A 16979-nucleotide genomic window follows, 5' to 3' on the forward strand; every position below is an offset into this window, starting at 1 on the left:
GGCGCTGACGTGGCACGTTGACTGGGCAGTCTCTTCGCCGGCCCGTGCGGCCGTTTTTCGACGTCCGATTTTGACGCCGTTTTCACCAGTGGCTTCGTCTCGGCCTCCTCTACACAGTGGTATGGTCAAAACACAATTTGGACAACTTTCATTTTTGAGCAAAATCAAACACCACTTTAAACCATGTGCTCTGATACCAATTGTTGGGAATTCCGACCGGTGATGTTCTGATAGTTGCTCATCGGAGGCTTAAGCACACTGACACAATATTTTACGTGGTTCGGCAAAACCGCCTACATCCACGGGAGAGGTTCATTTTATTAGAGATAGAGAAAGGATACAATAAATACATGTAGAGGAGGAGGATTACATCCACTCTACTCAACTCATCAACTCTCTTGCTGCATTTGCAGCTGCTGCAATGGCAGCAAGATTGCTGCCATTGCAGCCCCTCACTTTCTCTCTTCTTCTCTACATTTCTTACAACTCTCACAACTCTCTCTAAAATCATGCCTCTTTTATAGGCATTTCATGGCAACCTTCTTGCTTTGTTGTCAACATTGATGGCTGCCAACTCCTACTCTTCTTCAACAAAGGTGGCTGCCAATAGTCAATGGTTGTTGCACATTAATGGCAACCAACCTAACAACATCTTCAGTGCTTGAGATATTAGAAGAAACTCCCTTTCTGCTTCATTCTCTCGTAGATCCTTTACCATCTCGGTTTCTCATGAAGGTATATATTTGTATCACTCAAGCCAGAGATTCAACATCAGAAATATATGTCTCATCTTTTTCAGTTTCATATTCTTCTACTGCAGCATGTTCCCTGATGGGAGTCCTGCCAAGCTCATTAAAGAAATTCATTTTTTCCTTACTCTTTGGTTGAAGTTGAACTTTTCCCTCTAATTTCTTGATGCACATTGGATGCCAATTACTCACATCCATTGGCTGCAAAGATAAAGAAAGCCAATGCTCCAGTTGATGCTCTCCAGATTTGGATGCTATCAAAGGGTTACCCGGCTTCTGATCCATTGGCTGCAGAGAAAAAGAGAACTGCTCCCCACGCTGATCATCAGCAGTTTTTCTTCTGCTCACCTTTGGATTCAAACTGAGTTCCAAGTCATCATTGTAGCATCCTTCAGTTAGATCTGATGATTCTGGCCGCTTCCTGTTCATACTAGGACTCAAAGCGAAGTCGGGGTCATCTACGTAGCAACTTGTCATGAGATCAAATGAAACAGAGTGGTCTGTGTGATAACTCGTGGATTGAGTGGAACTTGGATCACTCACTGTCTTATCTTGCTTGTATATAAAATAGATCCCACACATTTTCAACGCCGAACCCCTTGGTGCTCCGAGGACTTCAAATGAAATCTCAAAGCGAACTAAATCACTTCTTGCTGTACCCAAGGCTCTAGTATAGAAATATGGCTGGTAGTATAACCACAAATGATCCGTCTCCAATGGAAAGAAATGTCTTGAGCACAAAATCATGCTTTTCCCATCAACAAACATTTCACACGATATATTTGCTGTCACTTCATCCTCTAAACATAAAATGGAGCAGATAACCAGTCCTTGGATTTTCTCGAAAACAGAGGAAGGTACAAGGTAAGTCAAGGAGCCCTGTTCGCTAGTAAACGCGAACCATTCTGGAATTTTATTTCCAGGAAGGAACATTTCAACTTGAAATTGCTTATGAAATGCCTGTTACAAAAAAAATAAAGTTACATTTTAGTGGTTAATGCTGTTCATGATATAAGGTGAATGCAACAATGAAATCTGAGAAGGTAAATTTGGTTCAACTTGACCATTTATCAACAAATTCAAATAGCAAGCATACATAGTCACAAACACATTTTTGCAGAAAGAGATGGAAACGGATGAAAGAGGACAGAAGATATCAACATTTTGAGTTTGCAGGCAAGCCAACCTTACTAAAGAATGCATCCTCCAAATTCTTTCCCTGGTTTCTAGCTAGTTTGTGGCAGTTTGAGAAGTCAACAACGCGAAGTTTGGCTGGCCATTCACCTTCCTTCTCTAATGGTGAATATCTTTCCAACAATTCACAATCTCTTGCTTCTAGTCTCTTAATATTCCGTGAAAGCTCTGGAATTTCTTGAAGCTTCTTGCATTTATGTAATCTGAGACTCTTCAAGTGAGTAAATAGCGAGAGTGTTTCTGGAAAGATAGCAAAACTGTTTCCTGATAAATCTAATTCCTTCAACATGGGAAAGCAATCATGCATCTTCAAGAAATTGACATTTCTTAGACAGCAGTTTCGTAGATCTAGCCATCTTAACGAAGGAAATCCCAATGAGGAAGAGCCTTCAAGAGAATTCGCTTGAGCCGGAAGGAAGTCTGATCCTGAGGAATTTTCATAACAATTTGAAGATGTAAGGAAATTTGATGGTACCTCATTCTCCCCATTCACTGGAAACTTGTCAAGTTTTGAGCAACCTTCAAGAAGCAGACACTCAAGATGTGTAAGTTTATAAATGCTACTAGGAAGATCGGCAAGGTTTTTGCAAAATGTCAGGGTCAGGACTTTAAGCCCGGATATATTTTTGATGGATGAAGGAAGCACTTTGATTGCAGTTCCACTCAAACAAAGTTTCTCCAAACATGGCATCTTTTCAACAACGTCAGGAAACGCCTCAAGCTTTTGACAGCCTGAAAGAAGAAGGGTGTTAAGAGATTTCAATTTGATTCTTCGGGGAAGACTTCTGAGGTTAGAGCAGAATTCAACATTCAAGAATTCAAGTTTATCAAGATATCCAACAGACTGATGAACCTCAACCAAATTTGCGCACCCTTCAAGATTCAACCTCTCAAGATTCCTGATGGTTGAGAAGTCGGGTGTTTCTTTTAGGAACCCGCAACCACTGAAATTCATAAACTTCAAGCAACTGTAATTCTGTGAAACAGAAAAGGTATTAGTTTCTGATAAGTTGATGATATAATTTGTAGAAAGAAACCTCTAATAGTTCAAAACCTTGAATCCCTCAAAGTGGCTGATGAAGCTATGCTGCATGTTGAGAACAACAAGTTTTCTTGCATGAAAAGTAGATGGCAGTGACAATAATGGACACCCAGGCCATTCAAGCCATCTCAACTCATTTGAGAGATATACAGGAGCCACACTTAACAAAGCATTGCGGATTATAAGTATTCTAAGTCTTTTCATCTTCTTAAATGCTTTAGCACTCAAGTGCATCTCTTCTGGTTCATGGAAGTCTAGCATTATTGCTTCAATCTCATCTGTTCCCTGAAAATTAAAAGGATACGCATACAATATATCAGAAATTAGTCAAAGCATTCACATTTTTACCAAGGAGAGGAAAAATGGGTTGCCTTCAAAGTATAGTTCATAAGATCATGCTCGCAAGTATACGCGACACTCACCATATTTTCGGTCAATACATGAACAATATCCTCATGAAACCACAATCTGCTGCGCCTGCCTGGTATATTGGGAGATTCTTGCTGAACAATTTGTCTGCCCATTGCTTGTATTAAATCATGCATCTGCAGCTTATTATTCTCTATACTTATCAAAGACTTCTCAATAAGAACTTGGACTCCTATAATTGGCTTGAAATCGCATGCATGGAACACTTTCATCACATAGTCTTTGTCCATTCCTCTAAAGAAACACGCAATATCAAGGAAAATGGCCTTTTGAGTGCCATCCTCCAAGCCATCATAACTTATTTTGAGTATTTCATATATCTTTTTATCAGGAATTTGCTTCAATTTATCTAATTGACTTTCCCATTCATGTACACTCCTACCATACAGAAAAGAACCCAACACAACAAGAGCTAATGGCAAGCCTTGGGCATAAGTTACTGCCTCGCTTGAATGCATCATGAAGTCCTCCTTGGGTTGGGAATTTCTGAATGCATGCCAGCTGAAAAGTTGAGAAGCATCACCTTGACATAGTTCCTGCACTTTATGCACAAATTTCACTCCATGGGAAACAAGCACATGTTCATCTCTACTCGTAATAATGATCCTACTCCCTGCACCAAACCAATCTGGCTCTCCGGCTAGTCTTTTTAACTGGTCCACATTATCCACATCATCAACAACAATAAGAACCTTTTTACTACACAACCTGTCCTTTATCACACTGATTCCAAAATCTATATTTCCAACTGACCAATTTTTATCTCCAAGTATCTGTGAAAGAAGTGTTTGTTGTAGTTCAACAACCTTGTTTTGCTTTGCCATTTCTCTAACGTTTGCAAGAAAGCTGCTACCTTCAAACTGATTAGCGATTTCGTTGTAAATAGCTTTGGCAACAGTTGTCTTGCCTATTCCACCAATTCCCAAAATCCCTACCATGCAAACATCATTTGATGCAAGGCGTAACTGACAATTCAAATATTGGATATGGGAATCAAGTCCAACAGGGTAATCAGCAACATGTAAGAATGCGCGGTTCAATATAGCCAAGACCTTTTCAACAATGCTCTGGATAGTTTTAGCCTCATTCCTGGATATTTAGATTGTGAGAATCATGTAATGAGCATGGCCAAAGCTAACCGGAAAGAGATTCAATACCTGATCAAACTTAAATTTAAGTTAATAATATCATGAAACAAATCCATCATTTTCGCCCACCGCAACATCGTTTGTTTATCCAATTTTAAATATGTTGTGAATGGATTTCAAACTATTCTCTAAAACAGGAGGATTTGTTGAATAACTATTACCGGAGGAGGTTGTAGAGTAGTACATGGTTAATACGGAAGGAAACATTTTCTTGAAGAGGCGTTATTGTCTCAGGAAGAAATCATTCAAGAACTTATAATTGAGGATTTTCAAAAGCAGGCTGCGTACAAAATAGACTAGAATACAAACCTAATCTCAAGAAGTCTAACGAGCTGCAATGCTAGGTGGTAGAGTTGTTGGAGAAAGAGTATATTATAGTGTGTGAGTCCCTGTGTATCTAGTCCCAACCCTTGATCTCTAAGAAAGATGGTACATTGGACATGACCTTAAACCAAATCACTAGGAAGTACATGCATCCCAAATCATGTTTGGATAACATATTGTCTTAGCAGACTGATTCAACGACTTTATTAAAAAAGAAAAAGACTGGAAGATGGCGTTTAAGATACAAGATGAGTCGTATGAGTGGATGATGATGCCATTTGGATTGTTCAAGGCACCTAGCACCTTTATATTTGGTTCATGCACCAGGTGTTGAAACCATTTATAGGCATAGTCGTGGTGATTTGGAGCACCTGCAGGCTATTTTTGATACATTAAGGCATGCTAGTGCCTTTTCCTTACTAATAACTAAGGGTTCTTAATTGGCCCTTTAATTTTGGTAAATTCTATCTTTCTGTGTTCTTAGATACCCATCTTTGTAATTGTGGCCTACTATCACAATCAAAGAAGACTAAAATCGATTTTTTAATTACTAGTTTAAATGCTGGCGTGATTAATTCAGTAGCTCAACTGTTTGTTTCTAACTTCTCTGGGTTGCCTCTTAAAGAGTTTATGAGCATCACACCATATATTAATTCATGGTTTGAAATCATATTTTATCCTAACGTTTGAATTATCAATTTAATTTATTGTCTTCTACTGAAATTAATTCATTTAATTATTACATTGGGGTCAAAGTTTGATTGTCTATTAAAATGCTCTATTCAATATCTAAATATATAACGTCAACAGGTTGAAGTTTTACTGTTATATTTAATAGTTTTATCTAAAGAAAGAACGTAATTTATTATCTAGAAAATAAAAGTTCAAAGACATAATGGATCAAATTGATAAGTCAAACCTCTCTATAACCTCATTAAAAGTAAATATACTTTTAGCCTAACCTTAATAGTTTATTGTTAATAGTTTTATCTCTATACCTATTTACTTTTACGTTTTAAAAGAATTTTTTTAAGAAAATAATTTTTATTTTTTTTGTTTTAAATTATTTTGTTAACATTTTCAAATCGTTTTAATATCAAAAATAATTTTTTTAAAATAAAAAAATATTTTAATCTATTTTAAAATAAAAAGCAATTTTTACTGTATTATTAACAAGCTATAGATCAACCTCATGAAATTAGGGACAAATAAAATAGCTAAATAGTAAGTTTGGGAAAGAAAAAAATATATATTTTCAAAGAAAGAAAAGGTCAACAGATAAATTAAACGATTTCTCCACGAGCCAACATTACAGATTTATTAGTCACCAATTAGTATCCGACTTCTTCTGTTAAAATAGAAGTAGATCAATGGTAGGTGGAGGAGCAAGTAGAATTTACCCGTTGTCCAAATGCCACCCAGACAATCTAGCTGCTTTTGTTAGAGCTTCCTTCCACTCCAGCAACTTGTCCATACTTGCAGCAGCACATGAAGCTGCACGAAGCACAGGTTCTCCAAAGCTGTCGTTCTGCGCTTCTACATCTGATGGATCCACGTTGTAGAACACGGGCAGAACCACTTGCCCTTTCGATTCCTTGCAGTCAAGCATCTTCACCAGCTCATCCAAACAATAGGAAGAGCATGCATAGGTTTCAGAGAAAACAACAATGGAGATCCTTGATTGCTCGACAGCTTGGAGGAGTGCAGGAGCAATCGCTTTTCCCCTCTCAAGCTCGTGATCATCAATGTACACATGAACTCCTTTGTTGCACAAAGCTTGGTGTAGATGGCTAGTAAAAGTGTTGCGGGTGTCTTGGCCTCTGAAATTCAAGAATACATCATGCTTCCAACAATTAGTGGAAGAGGAAGAAGCCATTGGTTCAAAACTTTCTGATAGCCAGAAACTGGAGGTGAAATATAGAAAACACTTTAGGCCTTCGGGTGCCCAGAGCATGAGGTGAACATAAATAATGTGAACATAAATGTGAAAAAGTCGGAAAACTAAATAAGAAAGCAACAAGAAGAAAGAAAATATTGAAAATGGAACCCATTTTCATACTAGCAGTCAGTTTGCAAGTAATGTTGACCAAATGCTGTTAGATGATCAATGATTGAGACCGATAGTAACAGCAATGACCAAAAGACTTTGAAGAATTCCTCGCCTACGTTACATGCTTTCAACAATATAATTTTTTTAAAAAAAAACCCTGATTTTTTCACTGTTCAAGACTAGGTTAGATCTTGGGTTGGCATATTACTGTATTAAGAATCCATTTAGTGATACAGTAGCACTGTTTTTAGATATTTTTTAAAAATATGTTCATCTTAATATATTTTTTTAGTATTTTTATAAAAAAAAATTTAAAAATTATTTTAATTATATTTTCAATAAAAAATACTAAATAAATACCAAGAGTGTGTATGTTTTTGCTTATTAAAAAATGTTTTTAAAATTGTTTAATTTTTATTTGAAATTATTTTTTTATATAATTTGAAATTTTTATAATATATTAATATTAAAAATAAATTTTAAAAAACTAAAAATAAGCATTTTCAAAAAAAATAATAATAAACAAACGCTAAATAATTCCTAAGCAGGCTTTAAAGCATCCTGGAATCTTGGTAACTGTGTGAATGGGACCATGGGACGGTTCTTACACTTGGCATTGACAAGACAGCAACACCCAATTCCCAATCTTATCACAAACGTGCATTTTACGATGATTATTGCTGTAATTCAATTTTATTTTATTAATTATTTATTTTAATTTTATAGGATTTAAAATATAAAATTAAAAAATTAAAAATGTATTTCAATAAAAAAAATATGATTTATCAACCTATAAAAAATTTAAAAAACTACAATTTTTTTATTATTTTATTTTTATATTCGATATAATTCTTGTTTTTATCTTAAATGATAAATCTAATTTTTAATTAAATTTAAATTAAAAAAAATAAGTTTAATTGGTTTCTCACATATCCAGGTAATCTGACACTATATAACACTATATCAGTGTACACAAAAAAGAAAGCGAGAATACAGAGAAAATCAAGAAAAATAAAACGCAGAAAACAGAGAGAAAATAAAAACAGAGCAGAAAAAAAAAACGATTGAAAAAAAGCAGAGTGAAACATGAAGTGAGACGAACAGAGCAAAAGAGTGGAAGGCAAAAAATACAGAAAGCAAAACCCAGCTTTGTCTTTGTCCCCGGATTCAAGCAGAATAGGCAAACTAAAAAGAACAAGAAAACAGAGGGAGTGGGTTTGAAAATAAAAGGGAGGAGAAGGATGTTCTTCGGCCGGAGCTAGAATCATCACCCCGTCTGCTTCCCCATCGCTTACTTCACCCAGGTAAGCTCTCTTCCCCAAGCTCCGCAAATTCGATTCCTTAAAATGTTGTTAAAAACAGTGCGAAGGTAAATTAATTACCTTCATGGCACGCGAGAACAGTTATACAGCTGGGCCGGCTGGGTCCAGTCCGGCTCATGTTGACTGGGCTGGACCTAGCCCTCAGACAAAAAGAAATGAGAGTGAACAGGATTTGGGCTTTAAACCTAATCTAAATTATGATTATTAAAAGTGTATTTGGCAAAAGTATTTTTATATCTAGGTCATGTTTTCTTATGTCTTTCTTGACCGAACAGGTTCCTTTTAATATTAGAAAATTTTAAAAATATTTGAAGTTCTTCATTGATTTATTTATGAGCTCCTCATATGTTGATTTATTTTTTCTCTTTATGTTTTGTATTTTTTTTCAACTATGTCCTCAATATATAGATTATTACTATTAAATATAAATCTATCTTGCAATGTTTTTTTATTTCCATCTAAAAATAGCAAATAGCAATAAAGGATAAAGAAAAAACATAAAAAATTTTTTCTTCAAATTCATTTTTTGCGACGCTAGAGTCAGAAATATCGTATTTTTTTGATTTGTGTGATAATTACCAATACCAGAGTTGTAAATATTCGTAGGAATTGTTCATTGACGCTATAGTCAGGAACATGAAAAGAAAAAAAAGAAAAAAAACAAATTATTAACAATTTAGACAAAACAAGCAATACAGTTTGCCTTAGAGAGGATATTTAAGGGGTGATAGTATCTTTTCTTTTGCGTAATCAGCATGTGTCATAGAATCTCTGTTAATCAGTTAGGATTTCTAGTAATCATAATATTAGGTGGCGATTTCGTAAACAAGATTTGTTTTCCCTAAAAGAACAAGTTTATTTTAAAATATATTAAAATAATATTTTTTTTATTTTTTAAAAATTATTTTTAATATCAATACATTAAAATAATAAAAAATATAAAATAATTAATTTTTTTTTTTATAAATTTGACCGACCCTTAAATGTAATCCTAAATGGTTCTTTATATATCTTTTCATTAAGGGAAGAATCTTAATTTAGTACAGAAACTTGTACACTCGTTCTCAATTCAACCCTAGACAGCATACTAATAAATTTTGTCAATTAGATCCTAAACAGTACAAAAACTTCCCTATGAAATCATTATGTAATGGTCATCAAATTAACGTTATTTAGAATTGATTATATCCACTATTAATATTTTATTTAAATATATTACTTTTATTTTTACTATTTGAGGGTTTTTAAAATATACTATTAATTTTAAAAACTAACAAATGTCCATCTTGCAATCTTATGTAGACCATATATATGAAAGATTAGAAAAACAAAAAGACCCTAATCTGGATGACAAATCTGTGTATAACTTGTAGATGTCCACAGGAGGCATTCAAGGTGATTGCATCTGGTGGTAGGAAATTAACTGGCTTCACTTTCACAATCTTCTTCTGCAGCAGAATGGTCCGCAGAGCTCAAACTAGCTCAGGAAGAGACAAAATTATGCATGCCAAACTGATAAGCTCTGAATTCGCCAATTTAGCAGAAATCTTTACATGAACATGAACATGTTCCTTTGCTGATATGTAAATGGAGTGATTTTGTGTCAAGTAGATTATGGAAGTATGTAGCAGTGACAGTGAGGGCGACATGTTCTTTATTGAAATCTTTAATTTCTAAGACAAGAACATGGTACAAGTTCATTGCAGATGCGTGATAGTGGTGACATACTGACATGTACTTCATTTAAATCTTTAATTTACAAGAGGAAAACAGTGTTTGAGTTTAAAGCATTTGCATGATATGTTGATAGCTTGCTATCTATCTCATTGCTGGCTTGATCCCCGAGGAACGTTATTATTACGTAGTGGAAAGCACGAAGAGTTTTGGAACCTTTTGGTACTTGTTTCAGGAATAGAGGAATCATGATCTTCACCGAGCTCCCGATCCCTTTTCTTGCTAATAGGATCCCTAGATCGGCTAAAAGAGTTCTGGTGAATTAGCTGAGCTATTGGAGAGTAAATGCTCCCAGGTGGGATCACAATCAAGCCTGGTTGAGTAGGTGGGAGTTTCCATTGAGGCGATGGCTGCCATGGGTGCCTCTCGAATTCCCCAGCATCACTGACACTGCAGCTTCTCATTAGATCAAGTGATAGTGAAGTACAAGTCTCCGATCCACAGAAGTTGATTCCGTCGTTGCGAGCACTCAGACATGTGTCGTCGTCTTCATCACCTACAATAGAGCTTGGATGACTTGCATTTATGAGATAAACCCCACACCCTTTAAGGGTTGCATTTCTTGGTGCTCCAAGGATTCTGAAAGAAACCTCAATGTGAATCCAGTCGTCCTGCAGCAATGAATATAAGCTCCGAATCTTACGACATGGAAGGTAGTAAAGCCACATGTGATCTGACTTCAAAGAAAAGAACTGTCTAGAAAAGGAATTCACGCTCCGACCATTAATGAAAATTTCTCGGGAAATATTCACATCCACTGCAAACTGTAATCTTAAAATGGCACAGAGAACCAAGGCTTTTGTTCTCCTGAACATAGGCGAAGGCACTTTGAATGACATGTACCCGTCATCACTGTAAATGCTGAACCACCTTGGAATCTCATTTCCTGGAAGAACAACTTCAATTCTGAAGTCCTCACGGAACCCCTGCTATGTTAAAACACTCTTTTAATCAATTGTTAGTAATTTAAAAAACATCGACTGTGAGAAAAGAAGTTAAGCTTGCAAAGTTTCAGAGTACACATATAAACAAATACAAACAAAGAGAGATTTGAGGAAGCAATGGGGGAGACCAACCTCGTCCACTGATATGCATCTTGATGATGTATCTGCAAAACTCTGTAATGGATTCTGATCTGCCAGTTTATGGCAGTTAGAAAAGTCAAGATCACGAAGCTTTGTTGATCTATCTTCTGTATTAAACATAAATACCCTTACTAATTCTGAATAACTTTCCAATGATGTGCAATTCCGGGCTCCAATACGCTTAATACTTCGTGGGAGCTCCGGAATCCCTTCAAGCCATATGCAGTTTGCCAATTCAAGGCGCCTCAATTTAGTAAATCTGTTGATGCACGTAGGAAGGTTAACAAAATTGTTCCCTGATAGATCTAGATCCTTCAACGTGGAAAAGCAAACAAGATTCATGAGGAAATCAACTTCTGATAACTTGCAATTTTGTAGATCCAAACAGGTTAACATGGGAAACCACATTATGTCATTGTTTGCTATCATGGAAATGTTGGAGCAGAATGGCTGTGTTTCTTCCGGCATATTCTCTGGAAACGTGGTAAGTTCTGAGCACCCATCAAGAAGCAGACGCTTAAGATGCTGCAACTTATAAATGCTACTTGGAATTCTCGATAGATTTCTGCAAAATGATAAAGTCATGACTTTAAGCCCAACAAGATTTTCAATCGATAAAGGGAGCTCTTTTATAGCAGTACTATTCAAAGAAACTCTCTCTATACAAGCCATTTTGTCCTCAATGTCTGGGAATTTCTCAAGTTTTGAGCAACCAGTGAGAAGGAGAGTCTGAAGGGATCTTAATCGGAAGTGGCTTGAAATACTCTTAAGGTTGGAGCAGAACTCAACGCTCAAAAATACAAGTTTCGCAAGATATCCAACCGAATTGTGAATCTTAACTAAACTTGTACAACCTTCAAGATTCAACCTCTCAAGATTAGGGATGGTTGAGAAGTCAGGTGTTTCTGTCAAAAATTCACAATCTCTGAAATCTATGTACTTTAAGGTTGTGTAATTCTGCAAAATACAGTGATAGATGAAAAAAAGATTAGCTTACAAGACTTCATGCATGGTGTAATTTAAGGAGAGATTCTTATTTGTTAGTATACCTTGAATCCCTCCCCTAACTGTTTGATGCAACTGTGATGCATGTTAAGAACTACAAGTTTCCTTGCATGAAATGTGGATGGCATCGACTCCAAGGGGCAACCAGGCCATTCAAGCCATCTTAATGCGTTGGGTAGATTTTCTGGACCTCCAATAACTTTTGCATTGTGGACAATAAGTATCCTGAGCCTTTTCATCTTTTTGAAAGCTTTAGCACTCAAGTGTACCTCTTCTGCTTCAGGCAAGTCCAGCATAAGGCCTTCAACTTCATATGATCCCTGATAGCAAAATTGTATATATTGGACTTACTCAAATCGAACAATAACAACTTCTTACTGTTAAAAGGAAGCGAGGTTCTAATTCGTAGGCAATTTCGAGGTCAGAAGACAGAAGAAAAATCATACACACAAGGTTTTTACCATATTTTCAGTCAGCACATGAAGAATATCCTCATGAAACCACAGTCTGCTCCGTCTTCCAGGTACTTTGGGAGATTCTTGGTGAACAACTTGTCTGCCCATCCATTGTAGCAAGTCATGCATCTGCAGCTTATTGTTTTCAATATATACAAGAGACTTCTCCATGAGAACCTGTATGCCAATAACAGGGTCGAAATCGCACGCGTCTAATATTTTTATGACATAATCTTTTTCTTGTCCTTTGAAGAAGCAGGCAATATCAAGAAAAATAGCCCTCTCATGATGCTCCAGTCCATCAAAGCTTATTTTGAGTACTTCGTAAATTTGTTTATTAGGAATCCTTCTTAGTTTATCCAATTCGCTTTCCCATTCAGGTATGCTTCTTCCATACAAAAAAGAACCCAGTACAACTAGAGCCAATGGTAGGCCTTTGGCATATTTCACTACTTGATCTGAGATCTCCAAATAATCTATAGGAGGATGAGAATTTCTGAAGGCATGCCAACAGAAAAGCATAAGAGCATCATCACAACATAATTCCTTCACCCTAAGTAAGCGTTCCACCCCGTGAACAAGTAGCAAACGTTCATCTCTAGTTGTTATGATAATTTTGCTTCCCAAGCCAAACCAATATCGCTCTCCAGCTAGTTGTTTGAGTTGGTCCAAATGATCAACATCATCAATGACTATAAGCACCTTTTTATGGCGAAGCCTATCCTTTATAACATTAATTCCTCTATCAACACTTCCAAGTACTAAAGTTTTATCCCCTAGAATCTCAAAAAGAAGTTTCTCTTGCAAATGAACAAGACCATATCGCTTTGAGAATTCTCTAACATTTGAAAGAAAGCAACAAGCTTCAAATTGATTAGTAATTAGGTTGTAAACAGCTTTGGCAACAGTTGTCTTACCACTTCCACCAAGTCCACAGATTCCTACCATACACACATTACTTGACCCAATATTTAGCATATGAATGAGTTCTTCAATACGTTGATCCAATCCAACTTGGTATGCCGCAACATGTAAGGATGTGTGGTTCAATTGTGCCCATACTTCTTCAACAATTTTCCGAATAAAAACAGCCTCATTCCTGCAAAGTTTTAATTAGCAGAAGAAGATTTAGTATATTTAGACAGCCATAAATAAGAAAGAACTAATAAGATTTTACGGGTTTGAAAAGGTTAACAAGCCAGGTATCTGATAGGAGTATTACCCCCTGTCTAAATGCCACCCTGACAATTGAGCTGCTTTTGTTAGAGCTTCTCTCCATTGCTTGAGCTGCTCTGCATTAATCCCCAAAAAAGTTTCATGGAAATCCAGGGATTCTCCAAAACTACCCTTTTGTTCTTCCACATCTGAAGGATCCACATTATAAAACACAGGCAAAACAACTTGCCCCTTTGATTCTTTACATTCAAGTATCTTCACCAGCTCATCCAGACAATAAATAGACCTTGCATAGTTTTCAGAGAATATGACAAGGGAGATTCTCGAGTCTTCAATAATTTGGTTGAGTTGAGAAGTAATGTGTTCTCCCCTCTCAAGCTTGTCATCAATGAAAGCATTAATTCCTTTGTTGCACAGAGCATGATATAGATGGGCAGTAAAAGTATTGCGGGTGTCTTGGCCCCTGAAACTCAAGAAGACACTGTACTTCCAACAATTTGTGCTGTTAGAGGAAGAAGCCATATTGGATTACAAAATTTTAAGGCCGGCAGCTGTTAGAGATTCAGTCAAGAACTCGATTTCTTAATGCAACTTTCTCACCGTTTTCCTTTCTTCGCTAGTTGCATAGCATGCTCCTTCTGAGGGAAAACTTTGAGCGACAGGCCTATGGAAAATATATTAATCAAAAGCCTACAACTGCAATATAATGGACAGTTTACTGTCTGATTCCGACAGTTAAAGCATAAATTAACACGCCACTGTGGCTCATTGGTCGAGGTGTGGGATAATCACTCACCCAAAAGCATGTTCAAATCCGACGTTCCGGCCATAGTAATGTTCAAGAATCCTCGTCTTCTAACCTAGTGGACACCAGCTAAACCTCTACAAGAATAGCTTCTAAAACTTGTGAAGAGAAAAATATTTGCATTATGTTGTATTCCTATAATGCTCATAATTAAAATCTTTTTGGTTGGTTAATAATTTCATGATAGAAGCTCTAAGTTCTAGTTTCTTGGCAACCATTCACTACAGGGCAATTTATTATTTTTTTTAGCGTAAAAGAACTACTGTTTAGAAAGAATTCTAGGAGCAGATACAAGCAAGCCTGAATATTAATAAATTGATAAAGAAATAAAGGTATTTTGGAGAAGCATACCTGAATTTTGATGCCAATAAATCTCTACTTCTGTGAAAATCGTCTCTCCTCGAAGCTTTTCCTTCACGCCTGGTAGACAAATTATTTGTCTGCTCCTACGTCTCTCCTTGATGAATCAGGGAAAGCAAGTAAAAGTTACGATATAATAATTAGTGCTATGTGTCTCCCTTTTCTGGGAAGAATTAGAGAACATACCCATTATCTTCCTAGGAATCTCGCGGCATGGTTTGCAGGCAATCTTGACCAAGATACAAACGGGCACATAGTTTAGAGATGGTTTACAAATGGTGTCCGATAGTACAGTAGTCTTTATATTTTAAAATGTATTTTATTTAAAAATATATTAAAATAAATTATACCTAGAGGTCTTACTCAATAAATTTTGAAAAAATAATTTTAAAGTTTCTTTTAGTTTTTTAATAAGTTTTTCAAACTCTTTTTTATTTAAAAAAAAACATCATATTGATGTTTCTTAGTGTAATTTTCAATGATTATAATATACATACACTAAAATTAAATAAAAAATATGAAAAAAAAAACAAAATTAAAAGGCAATTTTGTAAATCACTTCGAAAAAAGATTTAGTGTGAAGTATATATTACTACTCTAGTTAGGATTCTTCTTAATGTGAAGTCATTACACAATGATTGGCAAGAAGTTATCTATAATTTAATTTAAAGTTACTATCAATAAGAATTTTAAACTCATCTCATAATTATGAATCTTGTGATTTTGACATAACTAACGTTTTGAAGAGTAATTAGTTACCCAACAATGGCAGGAAGATGTGAAACTCATCAATTAATTTGTGTCATCAAACCATGCCAAGTTGCAGCCCATTACTCTGCTAGAAATTTCGTCGAACAATTTATAAACCTTCTTGCGCATGCCAACATTGATTAGTCTTGATGAGGGCTGAGAAGCTGCAACGCGGGAAAAAAAAAAGAAACAAAAACACCGTTAACGACTTTTCCCACCTAATCTTACTTTGCAATATGTTTGTAGGCATCAATAGTCCACTTTGGTCCCTATTGTCGCATCTAAACCTTCTTGCGCATGCCGTCGTCATTGATTAGTCTTGATGAGGGCTGAGAAGCTGCAACGCGGGAAAAAAAAAAGGAAACAAAAACACCGTTAACGACTTTTCCCACCTAATCTTAGTTTACAATGTGTTTGTAGGCATCAATAGTCCACTTTGGTCCCTATTGTCGCATCTCTATGAACCTCGCGATCACCTGCTTTCGAGCAGCTACTTTCCTCTGTTTTGACTCTTGATGGAGGAAGTTTTCTCTGTTCTGTAAATTACTGGCTTTTCCCAGGTTCATCTACAAATGGGTTCTAGTCTTTTCATGGGCACTCGACTACTATCCCCATTTCATGGTACTGCACAGCTACTCCTTTTTGAGATGGTAAGAGCGTGTAATTAGGCCTCAATGTCTTTTAGGCTGAAAATGGTGCATTTAGGCAGAAACCCGAAACTTTACCATCGACTTGCATTTGTTACTGGTAGCAGGCCCCTGTGCTCCCGCTGGTCAGGTTTAATATAAATACTATTGAGTTTCTTTTCTTGAAAAGTTGAAGTATAACCGGTAGACAAGTCAAATTCCAAGAAAAAGTTTGGTCATATCAAATTATTTATGTAACAAAAATAATTATAATTTTTTTATTTAATCATTGAATCCATTTAAATTTTGTTAGGAGATTCCACAGATTTTATTTTGTGAAGATCGGGTTAAGCGGCTAGCATCACATAAGGTTGGAAAGACCTTAAAATTATTTCTAGAAGATATTATTTTTGTTAGATTTGTTATTTTCTTGTTTAATTAATGATTTTCAATTGGGATTTTGGATTTTGTTTTTATTTCTCGTATCTCTTTATGAATTCTGATTTTTGTTTCCTTAATGGCCAGCTTTAGACATAAATTTAATGAGCTTTAATCATCATTCATCAGGCAGATATCAGATAATACAGTAAGGAATTGTATTTGGTTGATGAGTTATTAAAAGTTTGATTGGAAAGAAATATTCATTATGACAGGAAGGTCTATTATATATACTATTTCAGGAGTATTATGATTAATTTGTCATTAATAGTGATTAGGGATGTCAA

General features: G+C 35.8%; 2 protein-coding genes and 1 long non-coding RNA gene across 4 annotated transcripts; 1 reads left to right on the plus strand and 2 right to left on the minus strand.

The window, feature by feature from the left end:
• Positions 1 to 269: 269 nt before the first annotated feature.
• On the minus strand, positions 270 to 6968 carry LOC133667946 (disease resistance protein RUN1-like). The gene is made up of 5 exons (XM_062087660.1): positions 6287 to 6968; positions 3408 to 4503; positions 2998 to 3270; positions 1936 to 2919; positions 270 to 1709 (listed from the first exon to the last, which is right to left on the minus strand). The coding sequence occupies exons 1-5, from the start codon at positions 6838 to 6840 to the stop codon at positions 753 to 755; spliced, it is 3864 nt and encodes a 1287-aa protein (XP_061943644.1). The 5' UTR covers positions 6841 to 6968; the 3' UTR covers positions 270 to 752.
• Positions 6969 to 7873: 905 nt separating this feature from the next.
• On the plus strand, positions 7874 to 10045 carry LOC133667948 (uncharacterized). The gene is made up of 2 exons (XR_009833597.1): positions 7874 to 8240; positions 9632 to 10045. It is a non-coding gene; the product is annotated as an uncharacterized LOC133667948 (long non-coding RNA).
• Positions 9976 to 16374, minus strand: LOC133667947 (disease resistance protein RUN1-like). Of its 2 annotated transcripts, XM_062087661.1 has the most exons (9): positions 15638 to 16374; positions 15065 to 15107; positions 14870 to 14975; positions 14314 to 14377; positions 13760 to 14215; positions 12544 to 13636; positions 12127 to 12402; positions 11069 to 12034; positions 9976 to 10918 (listed from the first exon to the last, which is right to left on the minus strand). In XM_062087661.1, exons 4-9 carry the CDS (start codon positions 14337 to 14339, stop codon positions 10082 to 10084), a joined length of 3654 nt encoding a protein of 1217 aa, XP_061943645.1. In that variant the 5' UTR covers positions 14340 to 14377; positions 14870 to 14975; positions 15065 to 15107; positions 15638 to 16374; the 3' UTR covers positions 9976 to 10081. The 2 variants fall into 2 exon arrangements, with proteins under 2 accessions (XP_061943645.1, XP_061943646.1); XM_062087662.1 differs by lacking the exon at positions 15638 to 16374 and having other exon boundaries at positions 15065 to 15251.
• Positions 16375 to 16979: the final 605 nt, after the last annotated feature.

The sequence above is a fragment of the Populus nigra genome, chromosome 11, assembly GCF_951802175.1.
Source record: "Populus nigra chromosome 11, ddPopNigr1.1, whole genome shotgun sequence".
NCBI classification, from domain to species: domain Eukaryota; kingdom Viridiplantae; phylum Streptophyta; class Magnoliopsida; order Malpighiales; family Salicaceae; genus Populus; species Populus nigra.

What these genes read in the sequence shown, in the direction of transcription:
- LOC133667947 (XM_062087661.1), bottom strand. Translation starts at nt 14,339, where the DNA reads ATGCAACTAGCGAAGAAAGGAAAACG. An exon ending in AGTTAGGGGAGGGATTCAAG is followed by an intron (nt 12,035 to 12,126) that starts GTATACTAACAA and finishes TGTATTTTGCAG; the next exon opens with AATTACACAACCTTAAAGTA. An exon ending in GATGCATATCAGTGGACGAG is followed by an intron (nt 10,919 to 11,068) that starts GTTGGTCTCCCC and finishes TTAACATAGCAG; the next exon opens with GGGTTCCGTGAGGACTTCAG.
- LOC133667946 (XM_062087660.1), bottom strand. Translation starts at nt 6,840, where the DNA reads ATGCTCTGGGCACCCGAAGGCCTAAAGTGTTTTCTATATTTCACCTCC. An exon ending in ATGTATTGACCGAAAATATG is followed by an intron (nt 3,271 to 3,407) that starts GTGAGTGTCGCG and finishes TTTAATTTTCAG; the next exon opens with GGAACAGATGAGATTGAAGC. An exon ending in GCCACTTTGAGGGATTCAAG is followed by an intron (nt 2,920 to 2,997) that starts GTTTTGAACTAT and finishes TCTGTTTCACAG; the next exon opens with AATTACAGTTGCTTGAAGTT.